This window comes from Falco biarmicus, chromosome 13 (assembly GCF_023638135.1).
Source record: "Falco biarmicus isolate bFalBia1 chromosome 13, bFalBia1.pri, whole genome shotgun sequence".
In the NCBI taxonomy this organism is placed as follows: domain Eukaryota; kingdom Metazoa; phylum Chordata; class Aves; order Falconiformes; family Falconidae; genus Falco; species Falco biarmicus.
This window is the reverse complement of record NC_079300.1, coordinates 6891188-6907121: the sequence shown is the minus strand read 5'-3', so window position 1 is coordinate 6907121 and position 15934 is coordinate 6891188. Positions and strand designations below refer to the sequence as shown.

At 39.9% G+C, this 15934-nt stretch overlaps 1 protein-coding gene across 1 annotated transcript in view; it reads left to right on the top strand.

The window, feature by feature from the left end:
• The first annotated feature begins 406 nt into the window (after positions 1–406).
• The window catches only part of SPATA16 (spermatogenesis associated 16), an 87260-nt gene continuing 71732 nt past the window's right edge, over positions 407–15934 (top strand). The window contains exons 1-2 of the mRNA XM_056358854.1: positions 407–421; positions 2161–2802. Of these exons, the coding sequence (XP_056214829.1) occupies positions 407–421; positions 2161–2802 (657 nt within the window). The remainder of the gene's footprint in view (positions 422–2160; positions 2803–15934) is intronic.

Genomic DNA, 15934 nt, shown 5'->3' with positions numbered 1-15934 from the left:
GGGCTCCTCAGTACTATACGGCTGCTGAGAGGAAAATTTCTGCAAAATTCTATTTCATGTAGACAATTAAATCTCATTTTCTGGAGTTCTATAGGACTTTCAGGGAAGAGCCAGCCAAAAAGGCTGTGAAAGTCCTGGGCTCCTTCTCCAAAACATGGTACAGTCTTATACTGCAGGGCCACGTGGAGGTCTGTCACATATGTGACCGTTATGTTGGCTTGACATGGCACCAAGATCATCAGGCTCATCCCCTCAGCTGGTGCTGAGACTGGCTGCAATATCTCTTCTCTGCTGCATGGTGAAGATAAATCATAATTTCCTAAATTACCTAGTGCTGAAGCCAGCACTGAAAAACGTGGCTTCCAATCTTTAGGCTATGCTATGGTTTGTTTTAAAAAGGGATTGAATGTCTTACAAACAGGTAAAATTGCTGCCAGATGCAAGTACATTAGCCTTTTCCAGCTGCTTTACTGCTGCCATTCAAAATAGCTTGCTATAAATATGATTCCTTTGAGCTCTATTCTGACAAGTGCAGAGCACTATCTGGGAAGGGCCAGTGGTTTTCCATCCCTATTGAACCCAGTAGGAGTTGTGATTGCTCAGCACATTGCTGAAAAAAAAAGTCTGCTGAAATTACCTTAAATCACACAATTATCCCCTCACCTCTCTCTCCTTCTCTTGCAGTCATGGAAGGAGGAATACGTTTCTCCACAGGCAGTTCTGCTGCAGTAAAACTTTTAAGCCTGGAGATTGTGAACAAATGTCAAAATCGACAAATTCCCAGCTTCAGGGCTGGTGATGGTCCTGGCTGCAATCTACCTTAGCCAGGGGAGGTGGGGGTGGGCGGGGGGGAAACATGACAAAGATTTGAAACCCTGCTTATACCAAAATTCATTACCAGCTTCTCATATGGCCTAAAATGCCTCCTCCTCCTCCCTTTACCCCTTCCTATAAGTTTCTGCCTTTTGCCTAATGCCCATTGCCCTAAACAGCAGAAGTTCACCGCACCACTGCATTCAAGACACATTCCGGGAGCTTTTACCAGTGCAGTAGTACATACTGTAGGGTCCTCACTAAACCTCAACAAGTTGCTTATTGTTTAAAATCCATTTCTGGTTGAACAGAAATGCATTTATTATGTATCGTTCCTTTGTACGATGTGTACCTGTAGTTCAGTACATTAAATTGGTGCTCAACATACAGAGGTCTGTTGAACAATATCACAAGGTTAAAGGCTGAGTGCTTATGTTTAACAAACCATTCTGAAAGACTATCATCATTAAAGCTATTTACAGTTAAGCTTTTCATAATTGATGGGAAAACTGAGAAGAGAAATACTTGTGTCTTCTACCCTTTTAACTCTGAAGTCAGCAAAGATCTGTGATGAAAATCAACATTTCCTTTGAACCTGAGCACAATTATGAGTTTACAACGCAGATCAAGTCACCTTTCCTATTGCACAGGAACTGGTGTTGAGAAAAGGCTTATGAATTCTATTCTGCACTTTGTTACACCAGTTTGAATCCACCGCTGGTTCCCTGAACTGATAATTAAGCTGTTAACTGCTAGGGGAGGGCTGCTGCTTAGCAGCAACACTCCAGCATCCTTTGCAGAGAGTTCAACAAGGAATGGCTTTGAAACCCAAATCCAGATCTGAATCTGGCTCAAATGCAGCTGAAGCTGGGACCCCACTTGGAGCTCGTGTCCCTCTGGAATATATCCACTCTGCTTGATTTTTGAATGCGCCTCTCTGACCTCAGCCACTATGCTCACCAGCTATCAAAAATCAGGTCACAGTGATTTTTTTTGTCCCATAACAACATACACATGAGTCAATCAGCCACAGAGTTTGGGTTGTTTTTCTTTTGATTAAAAGCCAGATTTTCCCTTGTTGTTGCAGATGTAACAAACTGGTAGACTGGCATTACCTTACGTGAAAAGCATCCTTTAAAAAGCTATCAAAAATATTTAAGGGGCCTTAAACTTTTAAACAGGAAAGAGAAAGTAATTACAGTGAGTCTGGTATTCTATGTACTAACTGTTGAAGAGTTTTCTCTCATAATAGTGCCATAACGCATACAATATGCCCAGTGCAGAAAGCATGCTTTTTTTGGCTTTGCAATGTTTAAGTATTCTTAACTTCTCTACATTTTCTCCTAGGACTCCTTCTTTGCTCAATTTATGGCATCACAAAGGAACTTTGCTTTCCAAACTTATCTCTTAAGCATGGACGGCAAGAACGAAACCTTTCAGCAAATGCATAGTAGTAAGGTGGTAACTGTAACATTAGAAAAGTTGAGCAATATTCCAGAAGCACTGCAAGAGTTCAAAAACCACCATGGGAATGGAGCAGCAGAAAATATAATGGAGCAAATAAAAATGGAAGAGAAAAAGGAGGGAAAACAAAGTTATGATGTAGACAGAGCAAGCTGTAAATGGAAATCAGAAAACAATGAAGAACTAGCTGCAAAAAAAGGAGAAACAGCATCGGAGACTGGCAATCAGTTAATCCCAACCCCTCAATCTCTGAATGGTCCTCTGAAAAGCCTAATGGACGTAGAAATGGAGTTGGTCTACACTGATGAGACGGACATCTCCTTCGAGTTTGCTCAGCCTGTGGTGTCTACCCAAACACAATCAGTGCATCGTGATTCTGAAAAAGCAGGTGCTCCAAGTACACCTAAAATCCACCCTTCGCCCCACATCAACAAACACCTTCAGATGACCCTCCAGCAAGCTAGCACTTGCTACAGGCAGAAGAACTACACAGCAGCAGTGGAGCAGTTCTCAAAAGCACTGCAGGTATGAGGTTAAAGTAGTACAATCGGCATAGCAAAGTAAATGAAAGGTTGTCATTGTACTAACTGGGTGTAATAATATCAAAGTGAACAAGGAGCGCAAACCTGGGATGTATATGGTTTAATAAAAATCCCGAGATACAATTTCATGTGAAACCGGAAAATTAAGAGATATAAATAAATCATAGGAGTAGGGGGGCATGGGACTAAACCAAAAAATCTCAAGTGATTTTGTATTTTCCCCTAAGTCTTCAACTCTATTTATGTGCAGAGGAAATTTAAGTCCTATAGAGTGAAAAAAAAAAAAAATGCTCCTCTCTTTAATCCCAGCTCTTATCAGGGACAAATGATAGCTCAGTAATCAGGGGAGTTCCCACACCACCCCAGCTGTCCATGCGCTACTGGGTGAAATGCTTAATCCTTTGGTTAAACAGTCCGTTGTAGTCGCTTTTTCCCCCAACAGTATTTCCATCATGCACTCTCCCTTTTTTTGCTAAAGCCAGATGGCCACTGGATCTGTGCAAAAATCCTTTTCTTTCTGCATGAGAAAGGACAGGTCCAGTAGTGAGCAACTCCCTCTGAACACAGATGGCTTTCTCTTCAGCAGCTAAGAGTCCAAAAGCTGTTTTTTTGTGGAAAGAAAAGACTTCTTGCCTTCCTGAGATACTAAAGAAATGATATGACCTTGGCTATGATCTTTGAAACTAATCTGTGATTTTCATGACTTTCTGCCTTTAAGTGCTCAAACTTGAGCTGTTTTAAATGGATCTGTTCTTCAATAAGTAGTTATTTCTATGTTTTCAAAAGCAGAGACCTTTCTACTTTCAGGCTGAGCCCCGCAAAAGGAGGTACCTAAAGACCTTTGGCATTTCTGAAAATCTTAGTCAGCCCTGAGATTTATAAGTATAATATGAGAAGAAAACAGAAGGAGTTCCTAACACGCTGGCAAGGTTGCAATTAATTTCATGGGGGGAGGGAAGAGAAAGGAGGTGTAGGAAACCCCAGCAGTAGGTCAGGGTTGCATCCACCAGCCTCCTGTTTCCTGGAAGCCAGAGCTTGCAGCATTTACAGTAAAACTGAATGTTCAAAGTTGTATCATTATTCCCAGATTTCTCTAGTGCTGCTAATCTCAGTTAATTATATTGGAAATCCGTTGTATTATGACCATGTAATTCATAATGTGCCAGTAGAAGTCATGGTTCATAATAATCACATAATGGGCAAGGACTTAGACGTAATCAGATTTTAGTTACCCTGTCATGTTTCCATAATGGTGCTATAAAACCGACATAATCACAAAAAAGCACCAGTTATTTAAACATTTTTATCAGATTGATGTACAGTATCTTTCTCTCTCTCTCTCTCTTTTTTAAACAATGTAAGATAACAAAAATTGGATTACAATTGCTGGGAACAGACTATGATAAACTGTTTGCTTGTGTGCAGAATGAGATTTAATAATGGCATCAGCGTCTCAATTTTTAGTAATGTTAAACCTGTTAAATAGTAGCACTCTGCAGCCAAAGGCTGCTTTCAAAGAGGTAGCATTAGAGCATTTTTAAAATGCTATCTCCAAAAGCATAGCTGTCTTATAAACCTTAAAACATGTCCTATATCCTCATAATTAACCCAGCTACTAACATTTACTGTGCAGATGAGAGCTTGACTTTTTCCATGATACACGATGCAAAAAGCCACTCCTAGTAGCTGTAAGGATTTTAAAGGCCAGTGTCTGCTTCTCAAAATCAAAAAAAAAAAAAAAAAAAAAAAAAAAAAGACATTTTCTACTTCACAGGAATATGGCTGGTGATTAGAATAGAGGACTTGTTGCAAGCTGGACTCTCTGGACTCTCACTAATGTTTTATCTCCACGCTGACCCCAATCACTTCAGCTATGCACTTGACATCCCGAAAAAGGGTCCAGCAGTACTTGTTTCAGTGCCGTGCTGCCAAACTTAATTCAAAAGCATTTGTAAAACATTAGAGGTTTGCAGCTGACAAGCAAATATCCTATTCTTACCTTTTTTCTACAATACTGAAGGCATTTAATTTTAAAACAATAAATATTGTAACAGTGAGTGAGTAGATTTAGAAAGTGCCATTCTTTTCAGCCTTCCCCCCCCCTCCCCCCCCCTTCAGAAATGAGCTGTGATGCAGACAAAAACACTTGTCACTTGAGAAGAAAGGAGTACTTGTGTCCTCCTAGGAGTAAATGGAAAGGCTAGCTAATAGACATCCTGGTGAAATAATAAGTAGAGATTAAAAAATTCCTTCCTGGGATTGTGGACAGAGTGATTGGGACATCACAGTATTGTAGGTTGGGGCTTCTCGTCAGTCTCTTAATCCAGCTTTCCTCAGAAGCAAACCCCAAATATCCCTAAAAGATACTTCTGTACTCTGTTTCTAACAATGTCCAGTAAGACAGATTTATCTATAACAGCAAGCCATAGAAAATTTTTCCACATCTTCTATGCTGCAAAATAGCCCATAATGCTTTTTGTATCTTTATTTGACATGAAGAGCAACTAACCACCCTGTATTTGCAGTCTCTTAGTATACCTCTTTTTTAGTCTTCTCTACATTAAATAAATTCAGTCCTCTTAGTATTTCCTCCCTAGTCATGTTTTCTAAACTTCTGTATCACTTTTGCTGGGTTTCTTTGAGTCATCTCAAATTTGCCTATTTGTTTGGATACAGACTGTTTGGAGATGGTGCAGAGAAAACTGGCAAGCTTAAACTGCTGAGATGGGAACTGCGGCTGGTTTGCCCATTGCTTTTTGAGGAAATAAAAATTTGTCTGCATTTCACTTGGGTGCTGAGACGTGATATGCAATAAGCTCAAAGGTCAGAAAATTCAAAGTTGTGGTTTCTGGTGCAAAATGTTTACAGTCATTTTTCTGATTTAAAGAAATTAAGGCTTTAGTCTGACATTGCAGCATTTTGAGCTAGAGATTCTGATCCAGAAAAGTGTGTGCATAGTGCTGAATTTGAGTAGTATCACTAATGTTAGTGCTACCTTATGTATTGCAAATATTATACATTTCTTGGCTCTTATTTAAGCCAAAACGTATTTTCTAGATCCACCTGTATGTCTGCGCTATATTATCATTCATTAGATCATGCTGTTTTTCAGATATGCAAACAACAGGCAGTTCTGAAAGTTTAACGCTGAAATTCTTGCATTTTTTTTTAAAAGGAAAATTTTAGTCATAAAGGAAAATGGAAATGCGTGTTTAATTTGGAGACTTTTACATGTTGGACAGCATACTGCTGATTACTGCAGACATCAGGAAGGCAATGTTTTCAGAAGAATCAGTGGCTTCTCACTATTTCTGCACTATTTAGCTACCATTAAATTAACCAGGAGGGACTTAACATTAGTCAGCTGTGTTATAGTGGGCCTGGGAGAGGAAAAAATAATGTTTCCTTGGAGAACTCTCACCATTAGAGCTTAAGAATTAAGTACTTTCTGTTGGTAGTGAGGGAAATAGCTGCAGAAATTGGGGCAATAGTCTTTACTCTTCTATCTCCTAGCTCAGTATATTATATATAGTACACTGAGAAACACTGTAAATTTCCCTAAATTTTTGGCATCCATCTGTTGGAATGTAGGGAAATAGGACTTGAACATCTGGACTGAGATATGAAAAGTATGAGAAATCACTCTTTAGCTAAAAACCTCAGTGGAAACCATACACGTATATCTATAAAATCTCTAGCCAATTATTAACAGCTTAGTTACAAAATAACATTAAACCTTTATGAGGATCAAAAGATCTTGTCTCAAACTAATCTCCTAATATCAGACAGCATAAAAGACTTCAGAAACATCAGCCTGTTTAAAACTTGCATAAATTTAAATTTCAGACCCTGTTGTTCTGAAAATAATCCTCCCCTGTGATTAAAAAATAAATGAGAAAGGTTCATGACTGCTGTGCACAGAAAGAAGTCCACAGTATCTCGGCACACAGCTTTCGGCATAGAACATCTGAGAGACACGAAATGCATCCCACGTGTAAGGTGAAGGCCTCAAACAGCATGTGATTAATTCACCAGAGTGCTGTTGTGGTGCCTTCCACAAGCTGGAATATCTCCATGTTCCACAGATGGCTATTATGGGCACCATTCCTATGGCAGGGAGATAAACATTAGTGCCATCTTTTTTTGCGCACCTTGAGTTTTTACATTAACCTTTCCTGTGGCTCATTGCCTTGTGATTCACTGCTTGCAGAGAAGGCTTTGTCAAGACCACACGCCTCTTCCAGGCAACAATATCTGCAGAAAGCTAGCATTTCGAAAGTGGCTGTGGCACCGGTGCCCTGTGGATATAATTACATACCCATATAGTTAGGCAGCATGGTTCAACCAAGCTTCCATCGATTTCATAACACAAGAAGCAGAATACCTCGCATTTCCTATATAAATACCCGTGTGAAGAGGTCCATCTTAAGTAGTCCTTCCACAGGTAAAGCACATTAGAAAAGCACAGGCAGCTGTCTTAGGGGCACTGCTGCAAGGCGGTCCTGGAAGCACTGAGGGATTGAGATCTTTGGATGTGCTCCCTGCTGTGACCATTGGAACAGTGCTAGCTGCTGCAGGAAGACTAGGGCACAGCCACGTTTCTGCCCACCCTTCCTCCCCCAACATTCTCTTTTTGCAGGTGGGTCTTAAGATCCAAGAAGTCATCAAGGTATAACAACGTGTAATCCTTTGCTTTATGGAGCATGGAGTCCTGGTCATCCACTGGAATGAAAGGGCTAGGAAGCAGGATTTTATAGCATTTTCCCTGTACCCTCTCACCAAGAAGAGCTGCACAGGGACTAGACACAGTTTAACATTATGAAATTCCTCAAGGGAGAGCATATGAAAGGCTAAATATTCATTTTCCGCACCACCTTTCTGGAGCTAAAATTCAGATTCATAAATTATCTATCCTTATCATCAGCACAGGTCCTCTAGAAACTTCCTAGGAGTGCACTGGGTCTCGGACAGAGAACATCAGAGGTGACAGTCAATGATCCCCCAAAGCCTGAGTGTGAGATGCTGACTTTACTTTCTAGAAATATTCTTTTAACTTCTAACAACAAAGTAGTTTCCTAAATACAGCCTACTCATTTAACTTGCTTTAAAAAAAAAAAAAAAAGCCCTGATAATCAGCAGTTTTTCTTTCCCTATAGTCCCATCACTATATTTTTAGTCTGCAAAGCCAAGAAATTGATTTTTTTTTTTCCTACTGATACTTATTGTCTTTTATGGCTGCAGAAGATTTTAGACCAGGAATATGAAGCTTACAGATGGCTCAAATCTGGCTTGTGGGATAGAGTGGGAATCTGTTATAATGATCCATTTGGACATACTCCCATTTTTTGATCACTGAATTTGAATCTATTAATCTTCTAGACATTTCCAGCATGCCCATCACCAAGAAATAAAGCTGAGAAACTGCACAGCTATTTGTCTACAAGGATTCGTGCCCCTGTTCTTCTTGCCTGAACTGCTGTTACATATCTCGCTTATAAAGTACTTTTTTCCTCAAAGGAATACCACGTGTTGACCATAAAACAATATATTTCCTCTCATGTGTGTACAAGAGCAAAATCCCCATTCTGGAAAGGACAGGCCATATTTTCCAATCATTCTGGTGCCAAAGCAGATCAATCATTTTCTAATTAACTCTAATTGGCTTTATCAAATGCTATTGAATTATTTACCTGGAGGTGACAGGTGCTTAAAAGCACCAAATATTTTCTCCATACTTTGTAAATGATAAGTAGTCTATTTGATTAAAAATAATCACCCACCACTTGTCACTTGTAATCAAAAGTCTCACTGCCCTAAACACATGCAAACCACATTTTGTTTTGCCTGTTTCTCAGTGATTGTAAGGTTCGCGTAGTAGATTCCTCAGTAGGTACAGGGGAAAAAAAAGGCAGGGGGTAGAGGGGGGGAACTCAGGACAGCCTTGGAGAAGACAGTAGCCTGTCTTGAAAGACATGGGCTCAGACTTCTGCTCAACATGATACATAGCTCAGGGCACGTCACTGCTGGCTGGATCCAGCTGGGCAGCTAAAAATCTTAAGGTGCCTGAACCCACAGCTCCCCACATGTATGGCAGGCACTGTGATACCCAGTGACAGATAGACACAAAGGCATGATGCTACCTCACCTCTCTCAATGTAAAGCAGCGCCTTGGAGCTCATCTCAAAGTGGAATTTCTTTTACGTTCAGGGCCTTAAGAAATTGGAGGCATTTATCCTCCCAGCTACCATCTGCTCCTGGAAGGTATCACACAGGAACAGGGAGGGCAGAGCAATTCATGTTTAATTTGTGGCTCCAGGCACTTCCTGACTAGAACCAACACAGTACAAAAATGCAATGGGCAATCAGCTTAATTTCTAGCAAGAAAACTAGGCAAGCTAGAAGAAGGCTCAAACACCAAAAGCATCTAATGCAGGTGTGCGGCAGCCACAGAAGGTGTGCTGTTCAAGTATTTTCTATCTGAAATGTCTTTAAATCATACTGCTGCATACCTACACAGACTCTGCAGAGGAGAGACAGAGATGCAGGCTGAAGTGGGCACCGAATTGGAAACTGTTCATGGACTGATTTGAGAGGAACTTTATCCATGAGGACAGTTCAGAGAAAACGTGTTATTAAAGTGCTTTATTTCCATTTAGAGATTCACACAGGCATACACAGACAGTAGGTGGTGACAGCTGCTACCAGAACCATTTGTTATCTTACTCCTGTTCAGCTTTTGACAGTGTAAAATGAATATAAATGCTGAAAAGCTTTACAGAGGTGAACCAAACAATAAAAAGTAGAGGGGGAATGAATTCTAGTTAGGTTACTTTAGGGAAGAGCTTTATTTCTGTTTATACCTGAGGCATGGATATGTGCTGCGTTTCTAATGCTGACAATACTGTTGAGACTAGTCTGGGTGGAGTTTACTAAATCAGCACCATCCTGAGGTCGGAAGAGAGGGGAGAGTGGGCCTTGCAGCTAACTTTAATGTCATATCCAGAAATGGCATGGAAATAAGGCTTCAGCAAATTATTGCTTTCTCCATAATAATCTTGTCCATCAAAATGGAGTGAACCTTTCACATACTTTGCCTTAATAAAAGTGCAAGTGAATATCTCTGTGTTTGGACTTAGCAGTAGCAAATCTCTTGGCATCAAAGGGATTAAATTAGTTGGCCTGGAATTATATTGCTTTTTCCAAGCAATCATGACAGCTCTCAAAATCTTGCTACAATATAGTCACATCACACCAGCTGACAGTTGCCTCCAAAAAAACATTCATTTTGGCCATCTCCTCCTGCGAGCACTACCAACAGACTGATGCTCCTGCTTCAAAGTCCAATAGGCAGTTTGAATTACAATCCTATCCAGAAAAGGTACCGGTATTGGTTTTGACTTTGGACTGATTGTTTGGTTTTCACATTTACACCATCCTCGGTTTGATCCTGGATGGAGTCACAGTAAAGGACTGACAATTTTTGTATTACAAAGGTAATCTATAAAGAAGATTTCAGTATGCTGTACAGAATATGAAGTTCCTCAGAAACTATAGTAGTATATTGATTCCACTATATATGTTTCATTAGAGAGCTTTGGGGTTGGCTGGTGGGGTTTTTTTGCTTCTGTGAGTACTCCTCCCACCCTGGCAGTACTGATAACGGGAACACTCCGTAAAATAAGGATTGGTAATGAGAGGCACAGATTTAACGCGCAGCACAGAGATTAAACTGAAGTCAAATTGATATTTTCCTAAAACCTTTGTTCCTGATTTAATGCTTCCAAAGCAAATTATTTACAATATGAGAAAGACCCCTAAGTCTGCACTGGGGGAAGGTAAAGCCTTTATCTGAAGTTGGGCCAAGAAATAGGAATGACTTAGGCTTACGAGTGCTGCAGGAAACATCATTAGCTTCTGTGGGAGGGAAAAGATTCACGTCAAGTTTATTTTTATAAAGCATCATCCACCTCGAAATGAGCACAAACTAAAATGCTATATCCTCTGAATTTGGTGTGCACTTGAACTTTCACTTTTGCAGAGAGCTCGTCTCCAAAAAAAAAGGCAAAACAGTGACAGATAGGCAAAATCTGTAAGCCTCTGGGGAGCATAAAGTTTAGTTTTTAACTTAGGCTAACAATCTGCCCCACCTGGTCACCAACCCCCTTCCAAGTACCTCTGGTTCCTGCAGAAAAAGGCTGGTTGTAGCTGAAGGAATTTAAAACTAGACATAGACAAGGCTTAAGACAGACCCAATGGCCATGTGAGGAGAGCAGGCTGGATGCCACACCAGACCACATGGTGAGGGCAAGCAGTCTATAAGCTTATCTGGTAAAGTCAAAAACTCACCAGATCCATGCTTTTCTGGCAAACAGTGGTTTTCCGAACAGAAATAGGGATCATATCTCATAAATTCACATATCTGAGGTATATTTAGCTCTCGGCCAGAGCTGTGTATGCAGTAATATGCCCAAGGCAGCAAATGTGCCCTGCACACACATTACTATTACAGAATTCAGTGCTAACTCTGCACAGAGCAGCTATATGCCCAAAAAATCATACGTACACATTATTTGAATTATCCATTGCAGAGCACAACACAGGAAGCCTCATAAATTTAGTTCTTACCTGACATCTGCGTTCATATTTAGTGGTGAATTATATATTTTCAATATGTTTTCTAGCAAGTTATTTACACAAATCTCATTAACAATAAAGACAGAGGTTTTATATACAATTCCTGCCCTGCTGACTGAAATTGCATACCAAGATGTCAGTATGACTTTGAAGAGAAGCTGAAAAGTTATGCTGCATGAAATCATATCATCGAGATAAAAATCCTCTTTTTATTCTTCATACTGACTTTTTTTTTCCCCTTCCCACTGAGACAAAAGCGCCATTAACTGCTTCTTTGTTATGCTGGTTTCCTGCAGTATTTTTGATAGTGCCTAATCATTATAAGGACTAGATTACAGTGCAATATATAAAAAGCAGTTTGTTTTCAGCCCTGTAAGAGGCTCGCTATCAGGTTTTGAAAGTTATTTTCAGACGTAGCCTTCCTTAGCAGACATTTTCTGGGATGCAGTTAGTGTTCAACCTGCCAGGTGCCTGATGTGCAATGCAGTGACATTACCAGGCTGATTACTTGGATGGCTCTGAAGTGAAGGCATCTGGTTAGGACTGTTGGCTAGTCAGAACAAAAGGCACTAATTAAATATTCCTTGCCTTTTCAGGTTTGTTCCTCTGATTAGCCACTCTAAAAATCACTCCAGGGAAAACCACAAAGTTATCTTTAAAACAGACATTCCTCTGCTAACAACAACAAGTGCCAAAACAAAACAAAGAGAGAGAGAGAGAGAAAGCAAAGCAATCGGCTCCAGCAGGGTAGCAGGTTATTGCTATATTCAGACTAACTCTTACCCCTTTCAGGCTGTTAGAGGAAAGCACAAGTGATCTCGTGGAAGTTTCCAAAAGATCTCATTGCTACATGCCATTTGACCAAATTTACTTGTTTTCCCAATCTAAATTTGCTATCAAATATGTATATATATACACACACGTAGATGGATATCTATTGGGCATCACCTTCTTTAAATTCACTTTCCTGAATTTAACACGTACCAAACCTATACTGGTGATCAGTAAACTGTTACCATTGCCAGATTCTTGCATCTGAACCTTTCACCTTGTTTTCAGTGACAACATCTCTGATGTTTCAGATCACCAGAGCTCTAATTTTATTCTTCCAAATTACACACATGCTAACTAGGAAGCTATCTTAATGATCAGCATTTCCACTGGTCTTTTACCAAAACCATGGTGGGTCTGGGAGGTTCTTTTCCTCTCTTTCTTATAAGCTAATGCCTGGGATGTCCTATTCATAAAATTGCTTTGCATGCTACTGCCAAAATTAAAGCCTTAATACCACAACAAGATCTATGCTAAGTTCACAGTGTCACAGACTTGTTCTGTGACCTTTGACAAAATACTTTATCACAAGCATTTATATGACTGTGGGTGCAGCAATATATTTATAGGGTTCTACACGTTGCAAGAGAAACCTCCCTTATCAGTGGAAGTATAATATAATCAGTGTCAGTTCACCACTAACACAAAAATTGCAGGTAATGCTTTTGTTCCTTACATTTCCTTTACGTGCTTGGTAACTCTTTGAATGAGATAACTCAGCAGTGTTCTAAGGATGCACGTACACAAAACCTGCATGATGGCCTCCAGTTGCAACAAGGGCCCCTGTGAAAATATAAATATCCTTTGGCAGGATTTTCTTAAATAAATATTATCTCTGGGAAAAAAAAATCTTATGTATGACAAAAGTACTCTCAGGTAGACTAGGTCTGAAAGTAAAAAATACTGTTAGATTTGCTAGCTATAGTAAGGGACATAAAATGGTACATTGCAGGTTTTTAACCCCAGATTGGCTGTAAAGCTTCAAATGTTTAAGTTGTTTGCTTCAGTTTCATAGCCTCTATAACCTTTAAGATATTGACAATATTTCTGCAGACCAAAAGGTCACCAAAGTCTTAGATAAGGTGTACCCCCAAATTTCCCAGTTTGGAATTAAAGTAAAATTCTGTAACGTAGCTCTGGGAAAGGAAACCCTCAATGACACAAAACCTAACTGCCTCAGCCCACATCCATATTTGAATGTTGTTGTGACAAGACCATCAGGTATGCAGAGGAGTGAGATGGAGCTGTGCTTACCTTTTACTTAAAGCACTCCAAAAACATCAACAGCTCTTTTGACCTTCAAAGGTAGTGTTATTGGACTGCAGACTACAGCAAGATAAAGATAACTCAGTTCTGCAGGTGAAACATGAAAATTGCAAACAAATCTCCTCCCTGCTTATTATGTCTTTGTATGGCACAGCCTTTCTTCCTCCCTTGCTCTCAGTCCAGCAGGGCTTCCCAAAGTTACAACAATCTGTAGCTACAGAAGCTCCTTTGGATCCCTAGGAAATTCTCCTTTTTCTGTTCCCCTTTGAAACTCAGATGTGAGTCTTTCTGCAACTCTTCTCCACATCCCCACCTGTGCTGTAAAATCCCAGCTTGCTCTCTCCTTCCTGCCTAACAACTCCCCCGGGGAACTTTCCCAGATGAGGTTTCTCAGGTGCTTTCTGGCACTGTCTTCACCTCACCCCCCAGAAATGCTCAGACTCAGTATTCAGTGGCAGACAGAGCAACGCAAGCCCTTCTCCTGCTGCATAGCCAAATCCTTTTATTGGAAAGGCCAGCAAAATACACAAAAGAGTATTGAAACACACCCACAAAAGGTTATCATCATCGCAGCTTGGGAAACAACGATGTGCTTTTCAGGCTGTGCTGACATGGTTCACCCAATAGAAACCTTTCCCGGTGGTGTCCATATTGCTACCAAAAAAGTCCCTTACACCAGTGAGTACCTTTAATTATGCATCTCACTAATACGAGACATTAGGGCTTATTTTGTATATTCATCATTTTTCTGTTTAGTATAGAAGGAGCCATTTCTGTAAACTTAAGTTGAATCTTATTTTCGGTGCATATTGCTGCTGTTTGTATGGAACTGGTGTGGAGGGGTCTATCTCAAAGGAATTGATCCACTGCAGAAACACTGCACAAAAACGAGGCAAGAGTTTGAATACAAGAATTGTACAGCCTAGATGGTCTGAAACACAGGCACATTCCTTTAAAATATTACTCTGATTTTGTGAGATTAAAGATAGTGTTATTTGTTTCTTTGAACTCTCACTCCAAGATGTCTTAGAGAAGACCTGGCAGAATCCAATCTTCACTGCATTTAAACGTGTTTTCTGAATCCTTATCTGTTCAAATATGGTTTACAGAGACTCGTGTCCTGGTTTTTGTCAAAGATAACTGATGGGTTACACAGGTCTAAACATAACTCCACATCAGCAGTAAGACTCGAGGAAACTCTGAATTGCAGCACTTTATACTGAAGGGATCCCTCTAAGATTCTTTTCTTCTCACAATCATTCAAGAACTTGAAAGTCCAGGGAGTGGCCTCAAATCTCTCATTCCTATAAATTTAACAGAGGTCACAGCATGGCCAATTCAGCTGAAAAGTGTTATTACAGAAAAACTTGATGATACTTTTATGTTCACTGATGTGAACATAATTCTCTGGGTCTTTTAGCTACATATAGTATGTCTTATCCATAGAGACACTTCAGCAGATATATACGGTACCATGAGCAAAGTTAAAAGTGATGAATTCTCTGATTTATAACTTGTACTGATAACAGGATGATAGAAATTCCTAAATCTATGCCTGTTATTATATACACCGTGTAGCTTCGCTCAGCAGAGAAAGGATGTGAAAGAAAAAAAGTGTTTATCATACCTGAACTAGGGGGACACTTCCTTGAATGACTCTTGTTGTCTGTAAAGAATTGAACTGATCTCTAACCAATGCACAAAAATCTTAAAGATAGGGTTAGCTTTGCAGGTGCTAAGTGCGGATGCGGGTCTATAATCCTTACTTTTAAGTATCACACTCCGGAAGAAAGATGCATATATAGAAGAGCTTTTTTCTTGACAGATTTAATCTTCTAAAGAGATCTCAAACTGCTGAGTTGACATTGCATCTCCTAAAGATCAACCACCGGATTTTAACCACGTAGGCACAAGAAACTAATTAACATAACTAAACCCATTAGCGATAAGGAGCTAGACAACAGTCCAGATCCTCCTCCCTCCATTTCAAAGTTTTGGCAACTGGCAAAACTGGACTCAAGTGAGAGTCCCTGGGTTATAACCCATTTAAAGCAGAGGCTGCTTTCATCCACGTGAGGCTGCAGTTGCAGATCAGTGACTTAAGGTCCTTGGCACTCATCTCAAGGTGATCCAAGAGTTTAAGCACACAGCCTAGATAAATATTAATTTGTTAATCTTCATTGGAAATCTACTTTTAAAGCTGATTCGCAGTGAAGTAACGTAGTCAGATGAAATCACTGCACACTAAACAATCCTGTTAGGGATGTTTATCCAAGCAAAGGACATTCAATTGCATTTTCATTAGTAGCACCATACAGTTATTGTCCTTAAAGACAAGGCTCTTAGACTTAATCTATTTGTTACAGTTGAATTTTCTTAAGAAC